The 15,211-nt window shown below is 45.5% G+C and overlaps 1 protein-coding gene across 3 annotated transcripts in view; it reads left to right on the top strand.

Annotated features, from left to right (window-relative positions):
- The window catches only part of LOC110531240 (zinc finger protein 385A-like), a 148,142-nt gene that overhangs the window by 98,702 nt on the left and 34,229 nt on the right, over positions 1-15,211 (top strand). The window contains exons 1-2 of one of the 3 annotated variants that reach the window (XM_090185230.1): positions 1,118-1,477; positions 8,584-8,694. In XM_090185230.1, the coding sequence (XP_090041356.1) occupies positions 1,436-1,477; positions 8,584-8,694 (153 nt within the window). In that variant the 5' untranslated portion in view covers positions 1,118-1,435. Of the gene's footprint in view, positions 1-1,117; positions 1,478-1,816; positions 1,995-8,583; positions 8,695-15,211 lie in introns of those variants that run through there. The other 2 variants (XM_090185229.1, XM_036988730.2) reach the window with 2 other exon arrangements.

Here is a 15,211-nt window from a genome sequence, read left to right as displayed (position 1 = left end):
CACACACACACGTCTCGCTCAGGCGGCAGATTCAGGAATTTACAACAAAGCTGTCTGATCATAAGAGCCATGTGCAGACTTGTTGAATCTTACCTGCTGTAGCCCCCACCTGCACCTCCTCTCTCTCTCTGTCTTGCTCTCTCTGTCCCTCCCTCTCTATCTCTCCCTCTGTCTCTCTCTCTATATATGTCTCTCTCTCTCTCTCTCTCTCTCTCTCTCTCTCTTTCTCTCTGTCCCTCCCCCGTCTCTCTATCTATCTCTCTCTTTGTCCCCCCCTCTCTCTCTCTCTCTGTCCCTCCCTCTCTATCTTTCCCCCTGTCTCTCTCTCTCTATCTCTCTCTCTTTCTCTCTCTCTCTGTCCCTCCCTCTCTATATCTCTCGCTGTCCCTCCCTCCCTCTCCCTCCCTCTCTCTCTCTCTCCCTCTGTCCCTCCCTCTCTAAATCTCTCTCTGTCCCTCCCTCCCCCTCTCTCTCTCTCCCTCTATCCCTCCCTCTCTAAATCTCTCTCTGTCCCTCTCTCTCTCTCTCTCTCTCTCTCTGACCCCCCCTCTCTCTCTCTGTCCCTCCCCTCTCTCTCTCTCTCTCTCTCTCTGTCCCTCCCTCTCTCTCGCTCTCTTTCTCTCTGTCCCTCCCCCGTCTCTCCTTCTCTCTGTCCCTCCCTCCCTCTCTATCTCTCTCTCTCTCTGTCCCTCTCTCTGTCCCTCTCTCTCTCTGTCCCTCTTTCTCTCTGTCTCTCTCTCTCTCTCTCTGTCCATCCCTCTCTCTATGTCCCTCCCTCTCTCTATGTGCCTCCCTCTCTCTCTCTATGTGCCTCCCTCTCTCTCTCTCTCTCTCTCTCTGTCCATCCCTCTCTCTCTCTCTCTCTCTCTCTCTCCCCCTCTCTATGTTCCTCTCTCTTTCTCGCTCTCTCTATGTCCCTCCCTCTATCTCTCTCTCGCTTTCTCTCTGTCCCTCCCTCTCTCTCCCTCTCCCTTCAAACTACTTTCTCTAATACTAGAGCCTCAGGTGCTCTCTATATCTGTCTAAACTGTGGAAGGTCTAATCTCACATGGTACATATAATCCTGCCCCTCTTCTGAGACCTCCTGATGAATATTTCCCCGAAGGACCCTGAAACAGACTATGATTTAGCACTTTAAGTGGAATGAGTTCTGATGTGTGTAATTTTTGAGTTTGCATGTGATGGAGAGAGAGAGAGAGAGAGAGAGAGAGAGAGAGAGAGAGAGGGGAGTATATGAGACAGACACTTGCTAGCTAGGTGATGTGTCAGTAGAGAAAGGACAGAGATGTTCCTTATGGCAACAAGACAGAAGGATTAAAGACAGAGAGGAAGAAAAGAGAGAGATGGATGGAAAGCACCACTAGATACATTAACTACTGAGTTTATACCAGAGTGAAGAGACAGAGACACACTCCCTCAGTGTGTCTCTGGAAGCATGCAGCTTAAAGATCCATCCGACTCAGACCAGGAGAAGAGGGTGAGTATAGAACCAGAAGCAGCAGTAGTGTTGAATACAGAGAGATATGGGACAGAGGCAAGTGATTTCATGTTGAGATACTCTAAGCCTGGGCAGGACTCAAAAGCAGAAACTTCGGTACACACACGCATGCACACACACACACACACGCTTGCACGCCGGCGGGCACACATGCAAACACACACAAACACGTTGGGCTTCAAAGGATGTTTCGTCTGGCATGGTGGAGTTGTTGCTCCTCTTGTCACAGCATGAAACAGAGCAGTGTATAGTTGGAATGTATGTTTAGCGTCACAGCTGAAACATTTCATCTTTCACGGCAATGATAAACGCACACAGAGAGAGAGAGATAGGGGGAAGGAAGATGAGAAAGAGAGAGAAAGAGAGAAAGAAAAGAAGTGGAGAGAGAGATAGAGGGAAGGAAGATGAGAAAGAGAGAGAAAGAGAGAAAGAAAATAAGTGGAGAGAGAGAGATAGAGGGAAGGAAGATGAGAAAGAAACACAGCGAGAGAGAAAAGTGAGAAAAAACCTTGGCTTTTATTGTGGTGCATGCAGTTGTTTAGTGCTGTGTGTTTGAGAGGTGGTGCATGCAGTTGTTTAGTGCTGTGTGTTTGAGAGGTGGTGCATGCAGTTGTTTAGTGCTGTGTGTTTGAGAGGTGGTGCATGCAGTTGTTTAGTGCTGTGTGTTTGAGAGGTGTGGTATGCAGTTGTTTAGTGCTGTGTGTTTGAGAGGTGTGGTATGCAGTTGTTTAGTGCTGTGTGTTTGAGAGGTGTGGTATGCAGTTGTTTAGTGCTGTGTGTTTGAGAGGTGGTGCATGCAGTTGTTTAGTGCTGTGTGTTTGAGAGGTGTGGTATGCAGTTGTTTAGTGCTGTGTGTTTGAGAGGTGTGGTATGCAGTTGTTTAGTGCTGTGTGTTTGAGAGGTGGTGCATGCAGTTGTTTAGTGCTGTGTGTTTGAGAGGTGTGGTATGCAGTTGTTTAGTGCTGTGTGTTTGAGAGGTGTGGTATGCAGTTGTTTAGTGCTGTGTGTTTGAGATATGTGTGGTATGCAGTTGTTTAGTGCTGTGTGTTTGAGAGGTGTGGTATGCAGTTGTTTAGTGCTGTTTGTTTGAGAGGTGTGGTATGCAGTTGTTTAGTGCTGTGTGTTTGAGAGATGTGTGGTATGCAGTTGTTTAGTGCTGTGTGTTTGAGAGATGTGTGGTATGTTAATGTCTGGGCTGTTTGTTTGAGAGATGTGTGGTATGCTGCAGTCTGGGCTGTGTGTTTGAGAGATGTGTGGTATTTTAATGTCTGGGCTGTGTGTTTGAGAGATGTGTGGTATGCCGCTGTCTGGGCTGTGTGTTTGAGAGATGTGTGGTATGCCGGTGTTTGGGCTGTTTTACAGACATTGTTGTGATTCTGTTTTCTGTTGAATGACCAATCAGCAGTTGAAACAATAACAAAGCTCACTCAGTGTCACAGTTTCAGTAAAAACATGAGGGATGAGGAGGGAGAAATGTAACCACTCTCAAATTCATAGACAGAGCTATGGATGCATGGACTGACCATTCATGATATCAACATTATAGTTTTGACCATGTTTTGAGGCTGTACAGTGTTTGTTTACATTTACTTTGTTTACAAACATTGGAGTAAAACAAGCTTCTATTTTGGGTTCTGATGGGGTACAACAATTCAACTAAGCTCATGAGGCATTTATAAGTTAAGAATGAATTGCTACATATCATTAATTTATACTGCTAATTGTCCCTTTAAAACACACTATTAGGAGAAGAGAGGTGTGTTGGACTGTTGACTTGTACTGTGTCTGAGTGAGTGAATGATGCCCCTTTATGGTGTGTGTGTGTGTGTGTGCTCGTCAGTGGAGGCTGCTGAGGGGAGGACGGCTCATAATAATGGCCGGAACGGAGCAAATGGATTGTCATCAAACACCTGGAAACCACTCTCTTTCTGGACAAACGTTTTACTGGAGATCAGAGGGCAGTGGAGCAGTGACTGAGAAGTACCTGTTGGCTTGAGCACTGTTTGACTGTACCTCCACCCAGACGTAGTGAAGAGAGGTGGAGCACCACCCAAAATACTGGCCTGGACTCAGTGACTCAACCCCCCAGTACTGTTCTGTTAAGCTCTCATTAAACTGGACACACACACACACACACACACACACACACACACACACACACACACACACACACACACACACACACACACACACACACGACAGCTTTGTTCATGTGTGAGGGTTACATATGCATTTGATCAACATTTGGTGGAAGTGGTGTTTGTTTTCATTTGCAGGATATATGGCTATGAAACAGGACTAGTTTAGAGCTGCAGTTTCTGTTCTTTTAATACACGTTATAGAGCATTTACCAATGACCAAGCTGGCTGCAGGGGGTCGTATACTCCTGGAGGTCCAGGAACACTATGTCATCAGAGTCCAGCGTTACTGGGCGTGATCCATCCTCTCTTCCTGTGTGTTTCCATGTGGACAGCAGACCCAGAAAAGGCTTGGAGAGATGAGAGATAAGTTCTGGGAAATTGGATGAATGGGGTAGAGGGGGAGGGAGAAAGAGGAGAGGGGCGAAGAGGACCAGAAGAGATAAGAATGTGAGATGTCAGGATGAGCCTGATCCTCCTCTCCTCTCTCTACAGATGGTCTGTGCTGTCACTCTGCTCCCTGTCTCAGCCTTCTCTCTCTGTTCCTCTTATCTGTTTAGTTTTTCCCATTTTGGGTTGCCTGGTTACAATCCCAGTGCAGATTTCCAAATTGTTTGTTTGACTTAAGAGCGTATTCATTTCAGCCTCTCCCCTCGGCCGTCTCTCCAGCCAACTTAAGCAGTTTGTATACGTGGCTCGCTCTGGCTGTAAGACAATGTGAAGAAATGTATGGTTATCATCTAAATGTACAATCTAAAATGAGTTTGTTTTTTTACACTCGATCTTTACAAAGACATGTCAAGGAATGGAAATGTAATTCAAAACGGTCTAATAAAGTTTTATTTTGTCCAGTGAAGTTGCATGCCAATGCTACAGCGTAGGCTGCACAAAATGAAGTACTAGACCGTTGGCTCTGCTTAGTCGAAATCCACGCCAACGATGTATCATCTGCTAATGCTGTCAATTAAATATGAGCCCAAGAATAAATGATGGTTCTGATAAGGGTTGTGGACTCAGTTCCGTTCAGTTCAGTTCAGAGACCACAGGACAGGCTGAGTGGATTTCCTGTCTCTGTGTCTGTCTGGGACTGTGGTTTAACTAGGGACTTATTATCCTGCACAGCGTTGTCCTGGAGCTAAAGCTAATCAGTTCCATTTATGCTGAGGGACCTTAAAGGCCTAACATCCTCATGGACACCCCAGCTGAAACAATTTGCGTGCGGTCATTCCCTCACAAGGCAGCTGCACCAGCCCACATAGCTTTCAAACCATTGAAGTGTATGTTAGGCACCAAACGGAAGATAACGAACTGAAAAGGAGAAGCACAACCTCATTTTCAATTTCTTGCGCTGTACCCAACGAAACCTTGCTTGATGGGTCGTTGTGGTTTTACAAATGTGTTTAATACATTTTATTTACACACTTATATTTCTGAAATGCACATTGTTATATTTGGTAACACTTACTTATTTCCCTCGACTCCAACCCCATCTGATAGGCCAATATGCAAAGCTTATAAAGGAACTGTCCCCGCACACTGTCAAGAGCAGTGTGCGGGTTTCTTCTCTGCTCTCATCTTATTCAACTGTTACCATGCACCTGCTACAAAGATGTTGAATTTTGTATGAAAACAGACTGAAACAGGGAGGTACCACCAATAGGTTAACTGCCTGTTCAGGGGCAGAAAGACAGCATACCTTGTCAGCTCGGGGGTTTGAACCTGCAACCTTCGAGTTACTAGTCCAACGCTCTAACCGCTATGCTATCCTGCCGCCCTGCATACAATACAACACATTATTACCCACTACTCTACCACAACATATCTACACTACAATACATTATTACACACTACCACAACATATCCACAATACAACACATTATTACACTCTACCACAACATATCTTCAATACAACACATTATTACACACTACCACAACATATCTACAATACAACACATTACACACTACTCTACCACAACATATCTACAATACAACACATTACACACTACTCTACCACAACATATCTACAATACAACACATTACACACTACTCTACCACAACGTGTATAGTGTTGAGTCAGCTGTTACGCACGCCTCTATGAAGAGGGAACGCAATTTATCTCAGCAAATCATCAGTCATTTGTGTAAGTTCCATATATGTTGAATGCCCTTCCCTATAAGTGTTCTGAAAGTCTGTTGTTAAATAGTTTTCTGTGAAATACCATTGTATCTGGTCAAACACATTTTTTCCCAAAGGTTTACTAAGGGTTGGTAACAGGGTGATTGGTTGGCTGTTTGCGCCAGTAAACAGTGCTTTGCTATTCTTAGCAGAATGACCTTTGCTTCTCTCCAGGCCTGAGGACACTCACTTTGCTGTAGGCTCGGATTGACAAATAGGAGTGTCAATATAATCTGCTTTCATCCCCAATAATTGTCCATTCTAGTTGTCCAGACCCAGAAAAGCTTGTCGTTGTTGATAGACAATAACAAAAAATGTAAATACCCTGTAAATACATTTGTAAATACCCTGGTAGGTTGCCTGATAACCTGAACCAGGTTGCAGGCACTGGTTACAGATTGAAGCTTTTTCTTGAGTGGGAAGCTTGATGAAAGCCAGTCAGTATTTAGATCACCCAGAAAATATACCTCTCTGTTGATATCACATAAATGATCAAGCATTTCACACATACAGTATTATCCAGATACTGACAGTTAGCACTTGGTGGTCTACAGCAACTGCCCTCAAGAATGGACTTTAGGTGAGGAAGGTTAACCTGTTTGTCAGTATATGAATATTATCTCTTACTAGCATGTTATCGATTTCATGAAACTTGTTTCTTAGGCTACATAGGTTAATGTGGGCTATTTTTAGTTATTTTCTATGATTCTTGATTGTTTTATTACTTTACTGAGAGGCTTATCAGAAGTGAACATGACAGTGATATTTATGTTTGAGCTGATATTTATGTTTGAGCTGCAGGGTAAACTTCACACAGTGGCTTTCATACTAGGGCTAGCAGTATAACTCAGGTTCAGAGGCATACGATTACTGCTGACAATAGCTGTAGAACTGACAGAGGCATTCGGGGGAGTTAGAGGGACAGACATTAGGTTACTTACATTATGACTGCCAACACCCCTGGGACAATGTACATTTGCAGCAACACTATAACTCAGCAACACAATGGTGGGGATTATCTGAGCAGGGTTTGGGTCACTATTAAGTCATTGTCTCAACGCAGCCTTGAAACGCATGGACAGGGTCCAGGAACCAAGATGATTTGGATGGAATCCGTCATTCTTGGAGCGCATATTCTGTTTACAAAAGGTGTCACAGTTATCTATAAAAGTTATGCCAACAGAGCTACAGTAGTGTTTCAGCTAGGGTTGTAATGCCAGTAGCCTGCTGAATCAATTGCTTTTGGAGGCTTTCAGAGCTTTTTGAGTCTTTTAGGGCCTTTTGGAGTCTTTCAGAGCAGTATGGAGTCTTTCAGGGCAGTATGGAGTCTTTCAGGGCTTTTGGAGTCTTTCAGGGCAGTATGGAGTCGTTCAGAGCAGTATGGAGTCTTTCAGGGCAGTATGGAGTCTTTCAGGGCTTTTGGAGTCTTTCAGGGCAGTATGGAGTCTTTCAGGGCAGTATGGAGTCTTTCAGGGCTTTTGGAGTCTTTCAGGGCAGTATGGAGTCTTTCAGGGCAGTATGGAGTCTTTCAGGGCTTTTGGAGTCTTTCAGGGCTTTTGGAGTCTTTCAGGGCTTTTGGTGTCTTTCAGGGCTTTTGGAGTCCTTTAGGGCTTTTGGAGTCTTTTAGGACTTTTGGAGTCTTTCAGGGCTTTTGGAGTCTTTCAGGGCTTTTGGAGTCCTTTAGGGCTTTTGGAGTCTTTCAGGGCAGTATGGAGTCCTTTAGGGCTTTTGGAGTCTTTCAGGGCTTTTGGTGTCTTTCAGGGCTTTTGGAGTCCTTTAGGGCTTTTGGAGTCTTTTAGGACTTTCTGGAGTCTTTCAGAGCTTTTTGGAGTCTCAGAGCTGTATGGAGTCTTTCAGGTATGACAGAGTGTAATGACAGCTGTAGTACTTTAACAGTTGTCAAATAATGCTTCGGTCTGCTTGGCTGCTGCACACAGACAAACACACACACACACACACACACACACATACACACACAGGGTCAAGTTAGCAGGGTTAGGTTATCAGGGTCAGGTGAACAGGGTCAGGTTAAAAGGGTCAAGTTAACCGGGTTAGGTTAACAGGGTCATGGTAGGGTTAGGCGAACAGGGTCAGGTGAACAGGGTTAGGTGAGCAGGGTCAGGTGAATAGGGTCAGGTGAACAGGGTTAGGTGAACAGGGTCAGGTGAACAGGGTCAGGTGAACAGGGTCAGGTGAACAGGGTTAGGTGAACAGGGTTAGGTGAACAGGGTTAGGTGAACAGGGTTAGGTGAACAGGATTAGGTTAACAGGGTCAGGTGAACAGGGTCAGGTGAACATGTTTAGGCTATACAGGGTTAGGTGAACAGGGTTAGGCTATACAGGGTCTGGTGAACAGGGTCAGGTGAACAGGGTCAGGTGAACAGGGTTAGGTGAACAGGGTTAGGTGAACAGGGTTAGGTGAACAGGGTTAGGTGAACAGGATTAGGTTAACAGGGTCAGGTGAACAGGGTCAGGTGAACAGGTTTAGGCTATACAGGGTTAGGTGAACAGGGTTAGGCTATACAGGGTTAGGCTATAAAGGGTCAGGTGAACAGGGTTAGGTTAGGGTCAGGTGAACACTGCTCTAACACTGGTCTGGAGTACTACTCAGGACTAGACACTGGGATAGACACTGGGCTAGTCACTGGACTAGACAGGGATGTACAGTAGCTATACATAATTTCCCTGTCTCATGATTATCCTCTCTCTCTCTATCTCTCTCTCTCTCTCTCTCTCTCTCTCTCTCTCTCTCTCTCTCTCTCGCTCACACAGATGGACCCAGTGCAGAAGGCGGTGATCAACCATACCTTCGGCATTCCACTGGTGAAAACCAAGAGGCCCATCATCTCTTGTAACGTCTGCCAGATACGCTTCAACTCTGAGGTACAGAACAGCTCCTACCAACACCCAGAATACTCACTCTGACTCTAACCCTGTAATGTCTGCCAGATACTTTCAACTCTGAGGTACAGCACACTATAGAACTTCTGACATACTCACTCCAACCCTGTAACCTTCAACTCCTTCCACAACCCACCATACACGACAACAACTACCACAACTCACCATTCAGGACAGCTACTACCAGAACCCACAATTCAGGACAACCCACTACCACAACTCACCATTCAGGACAGCTACTACCAGAACCCACCATTCAGGACAGCTACTACCAGAACCCACCATTCAGGACAACCCACTACCACAACTCACCATTCAGGACAGCTACTACCAGAACCCACCATTCAGGACAGCTACTACCACAACCCACCATACACGACAACCCACTACCACAACTCACCATTCAGGACAGCTACTACCACAACCCACCATACACGACAACAACTACCACAACTCACCATTCAGGACAGCTACTACCACAACTCACCATACACGACAACAACTACCACAACTCACCATACAGGACAGCTACTACCACAACTCACCATACAGGACAGCTACTACCACAACTCACCATACACGACAGCTTCTACCACAACTCACCATACACGACAGCTACTACCACAACCCACCATACATGACAACAACTACCACAACTCACCATACAGGACAGCTACTACCACAACTCACCATACACGACAACAACTACCACAACTCACCATACACGACAACAACTACCACAACTCACCATACACGACAACAACTACCACAACTCACCATACAGGACACCTACTACCACAACTCACCATAAAAGACAGCTCCAACCAGAACTCACCATACAGGACAGCTCCTACCACAACTCACCATACAGGACAGCTCCTACCACAACTCACCATACAGGACAGCTACTACCACAACCCACCATACAGGACAGCTACTACCACAACTCACCATAAAAGACAGCTCCTACCACAACTCACCATACAGGACAGCTCCTACCACAACTCACCATACAGGACAGCTACTACCACAACCAACCATACAGGACACCTACTACCAGAACTCACCATTCACAACAGCTCCTACCACAACTCACCATACAGGACACCTACTACCACAACTCACCATACAGGACAGCTACTACCACAACCCACCATACAGGACAGCTCCTACCACAACCAACCATACAGGACACCTACTACCAGAACCCACCATTCACAACAGCTCCTACCACAACTCACCATACAGGACACCTACTACCAGAACCCACCATACAGGACAGCTCCTACCACAGCCAACCATACAGGACACCTACAACCACAACTCACCATACAGGACACCTACTACCACAACTCACCATACAGGACACCTACTACCACAACTCACCATACAGGACACCTACTACCAGAACCCACCATTCACAACAGCTCCTACCACAACTCACCATACAGGACACATACTACCACAGCTCACCATACAGGACACCTACTACCACAACTCACCATACAGGACACCTACTACCACAACCCACCATACAGGACACCTACTACCACAACTCACCATACAGGACACCTACTACCACAACTCACCATACAGGACACCTACTACCACAACTCACCATACAGGACACCTACTACCACAACTCACCATACAGGACACCTACTACCACAACTCACCATACAGGACACCTACTACCACAACTCACCATACAGGACACCTACTACCACAACTCACCATACAGGACAGCTCCTACCACACCTCACCATACAGGACACCTACTACCACAACTCACCATACAGGACACCTACTACCACAACTCACCATACAGGACACCTACTACCACAACTCACCATACAGGACACCTACTACCACAGCTCACCATACAGGACACCTACTACCACAACTCACCATACAGGACACCTACTACCACAGCTCACCATACAGGACACCTACTACCACAACTCACCATACAGGACACCTACTACCACAACTCACCATACAGGACACCTACTACCACAACTCACCATACAGGACACCTACTACCACAACTCACCATACAGGACAGCTCTTACCACAACTCACCATACAGGACACCTACTACCACAACTCACCATACAGGACAACTACTACCACAACTCACCATACAGGACACCTACTACCACAACTCACCATACAGGACACCTACTACCACAACTCACCATACAGGACAACTACTACCACAACTCACCATACAGGACACCTACTACCACAACTCACCATACAGGACACCTACTACCACAACTCACCATACAGGACACCTACTACCACAACTCACCATACAGGACACCTACTACCACAACTCACCATACAGGACAGCTCCTACCACAACTCACCATACAGGACACCTACTACCACAACTCACCATACAGGACACCTACTACCACAACTCACCATACAGGACACCTACTACCACAACTCACCATACAGGACACCTACTACCACAACTCACCATACAGGACACCTACTACCACAACTCACCATACAGGACACCTACTACCACAACTCACCATACAGGACAGCTCCTACCACAACCCACCATACAGGACACCTACTACCACAACTCACCATACAGGACACCTACTACCACAACTCACCATACAGGACACCTACTACCACTATATACTCTCAGTTTAGATGGCTATTTTTCTTTTTGCTATTCTTTATCTCTTTGTTTATTTCTCTGAGGAAGGAAGTGGTGACACCATGGAGGGGATGCATATATCTATTTGTGTTTCTGTCGTGTTTGGTGCTTCTGTTTGTGTCTGTTTGTGTTATGTTGTGGCTTGGCAGTGGGGGCCTCATTGGAGTATGTTTTTTCGAGCCCAAGTGAGAGTTGTGTGTGAGATGTAGTACAGCAGAAATTGGTTCAAATACCATATTAAATATTTGAATGTGTTTGCTGTAGCCTGCCTGGCGTGCAAGATGGGCAAGATTTTGTATTTTGGGGACTTTTCTATTTATTCCAATGCAACAGGTAAGCTCAATCAAGCAGAGATAAACTATTTTAAATGATTTCAAATAGTATTTGAACCCAGGTCTGTAGTACAGTACTGAAGATATGGCCCTAGAGTGTTGCTAGGCAATTGTTTGAGTTAAACTTTGTTTATCCAGGCGAGTCAATTAAGAAGAACAAATTCTTATTTACAATGACGGCCTGGCAAAGAGACAGCAAGCTGAGAGCATGAAATAGGATTTTCTCTCCCCCAGATCAACATGGGAAAGTTGACTTAGGATGTTCTTGGGGGTATGGAAACTGATTTAGGGAGGTCTAGGGAGGCAGGTAGCCTAGTGGTTAGAGCGTTAGGCCAGTAACCTAAAGGTTGCTGGTTTGAATCCCAGAGCCAACAATGTGCCCTTGAGCAAGTCGTTCTGGATAAGAGCATCAGCTAAAATGTTAAAAGTTGTGTTGCAAATGGCACCCTATGAAGTGCACTATTTTGGACCAGGACCCATAGGAGATAGGGTGTCATTTGTGACACACATGACGTCTCTGTGCAGCAGCATCAGGTTTTTAGACCACCTTCTCTTCTATAGTCTGATTAATGTGAATCATCCACTCTGCTAAAAACAGCATTTTCATCTGTCTACCCATATGGTATAGTTTATCTCCAAGTGTTTTTAATGTGCAAAAGCATAACATGGGGTATAGGTTTATCTAGATGTCATGTTGTAATGCAGTGTGCATGAATGCAACATCAGTTTTTTTTAAAGCAAAAAAAAATAAATGGTTTAATGTCTCATATCACCAACATTCTCTGAATGCTTTAGAAGGCCTCTCTTTATCTTACTGTAGCAAATCACACTATCAGTGTATCCATCAGTAGAAAGTCCCTTTAGACTGTTGGCCTATAGCGGAGTATTGGACCTTGGCTGTTATGGGCATAGTATCCTGTGGCATATATAAATCAGACACAGATTTTACTGCTGCACACAAACCCACACGCAGGCTAGGGAGTGTCCCATAACACACCTAGAGGGAGTGTCCAGTAACCCACATCTAGTATTACTGAACAGCCTACAAACATGGCCTCTGTGTGGTTTTTGTGGTGCAGAGCTGGTTTCTTCTAGGCAGCAGTAGAGCTGTGCAGGCCACAGAGGTAGAGCCATCCATAAGACACTCAAGATCCTGTGTGGCTCTGCTGGTAAAAGTGTGGCACTTTTTAAAAACATATTGTGGTTGACCGAGTCAAATTAGTTTTGAGTATCCGCCCTGACCGAGTATCCGCCCTGACCGAGTGGAATGGTATTCTGGAAAGAAATATACATACATGTTTGACATCACATTTGACCTTATCTAAACAGACAAGATAGAAGTGTGTAGCCTGTGGGGGTTCATTTCTTTACTATCAAATGAGGAGAGACAAACTTATCACACGAGTCAGAGTTATACTTAAACTAAATCTTTAATAGTGAGAGCTTTGCCATAGCGATGGCTGGTCGATGAATCACCATCTCTGATGATCCGTTGAGAGCGCCAACACAAAGGCTACTGAGATCTTTTATAGCAAAGATCCAACCACCTAGTCGACATAACAAACCACAGATGTTTGGAACGGGTCACAAGGTGAGACTTTATAAATGAGAAAGCAGTATCCCGTAGCCAGATAGCATTCGCTATATATTATCGTTCAGTTTGGCCCCTAAGACGAGGTTCCGATCTCAATCCTGGTACTCATAAAACAAAAATACAAACTCGACCAATGGCATAAATCAATTGTCAACTCCAGATACTCCCATCTCAAGTAAAACCCCTTCTTTATCCCACTCCTGGACAAGCTCACTGAGGGGAGTGAGCCTCTAGGTCATACACTATCCCAGGATAAGTGCAACATCAGAGAGGACATACAATGGTTCCAGACACTACCACACACCTCCCCCAATGCCAAAGGAGGGAGTGACTGGCGCACAGACATTGTGGAGACAAGGAATTGGTTCCCCATTAATTACACCATCCCTTCACATGGTTTAAGAATAGGTAAAGACACATTCACATATGAAGACAATGTTCTCTCCTGTCCTCTTCCCTTTCTGATATTCTGCATAGCACCAGGGACATGTGAAAGACAAGCCTGACCTCTCCCCTCTCTGGGCCCCAGGTGACTGGGCCCCAGCTGAAGGAAGAAGTGCAACTGCCAACACCAGAGTCCGAAGGGAAACATTCTAATAACGAGTATATCACATAAGCATGTTATGCAGATAAGACATCTGTCATGATGTTAGCCTGTGGGTAAGGTTTATGACCCCCCCCATAAATACCTTTCTCCCCTATCTCTCTTGACTCTACTGAAGAACTGTTGAATAGCCTTTGTTAATCATAGAGAGTCTGAGCACATCAAACAAGTGGGGGGAAAGGAACCATATTTCGGTAATAGAACCAATTGAAAATATGCGTTGGTACTTAATGAATATGATGTCAGTTCGGTTGTCATCTGAAACATTATGACTGATGACAGGACGACATAAACTGTATCTGGGAAAGTCTACACATTCTAGTTATCAGATTCACATGGAATTGTTGTGCAATTTAATTGTTGAAATGTGACACTATTTGTGAAAAGATTACATGTAATTTTAGCTTCCAAATGAGAGATTTGGGTTTTCATGAAGTTAGAGCTCTGCTCAATCAGTGGCCCGCCCCTGTGAAGAGACATGGGTTATAAACTATGAAACACACCCTCCTCTCCCTCCACTATATAAGCCCTTGACGAAAATGTAACTATCTGTTCTGAGGACAATGGGACGACGATCCATACGTTGAAAATGGCTAACATGTCAACTACAGAACTAAGCCAACCCCAGCGTGAGCTTTGGTTGTGAATGGTATGAACTTTGAACTCTTATTCTGTTACGGTGAGTGAATGAGGACCCAAAAGCGAGTTAACTTAAACAGAGCTTCTTTAATTACCAAACATAGGTAGGCTCAGACGGACCGGCAGATTCCGACAGGACAAGACAAGGTTACAGCAAACATGACGACAGTCTGGTTCAGGCATGAAACACAACAAACAAGAATCCGACAAGGACAGGAACAAAAACAGAGAGAGATATAGGGGACTAATCAGAGGGAAAAGGGGAACAGGTGGGAGAAGGGGTGACGAGGTAGTCAAGAGGAGACAAGGAACAGCTGGGGGAAAGCGGGGGAGAAAAGGTAACCTAACAACGACCAGCAGAGGGAGACAGGGTGAAGGGAAAGGACAGAGACAAGACACAACATGACAGTACATGACAGTACCCCCCCACTCACCGAGCGCCTCCTGGCGCACTCGAGGAGGAAACCTGGCGGCAACGGAGGAAATCCTCGATCAGCGCACGGTCCAGCACGTCCCGAGAGGGAACCCAACTCCTCTCCTCAGGACCGTACCCCTCCCAATCTACGAGGTACTGGTGACCACGGCCCCGAGGACGCATGTCCAAAATTCTACGGACCCTGTAGATGGGTGCGCCCTCGACAAGGATGGGG

The sequence above is a fragment of the Oncorhynchus mykiss genome, chromosome 9 (assembly GCF_057628025.1).
Source record: "Oncorhynchus mykiss isolate SJ-2025 chromosome 9, ASM5762802v1, whole genome shotgun sequence".
NCBI lineage: Eukaryota > Metazoa > Chordata > Actinopteri > Salmoniformes > Salmonidae > Oncorhynchus > Oncorhynchus mykiss.
Note: the sequence above shows the minus strand (reverse complement) of the source record. Positions and strands in the feature narration are given on the sequence as shown.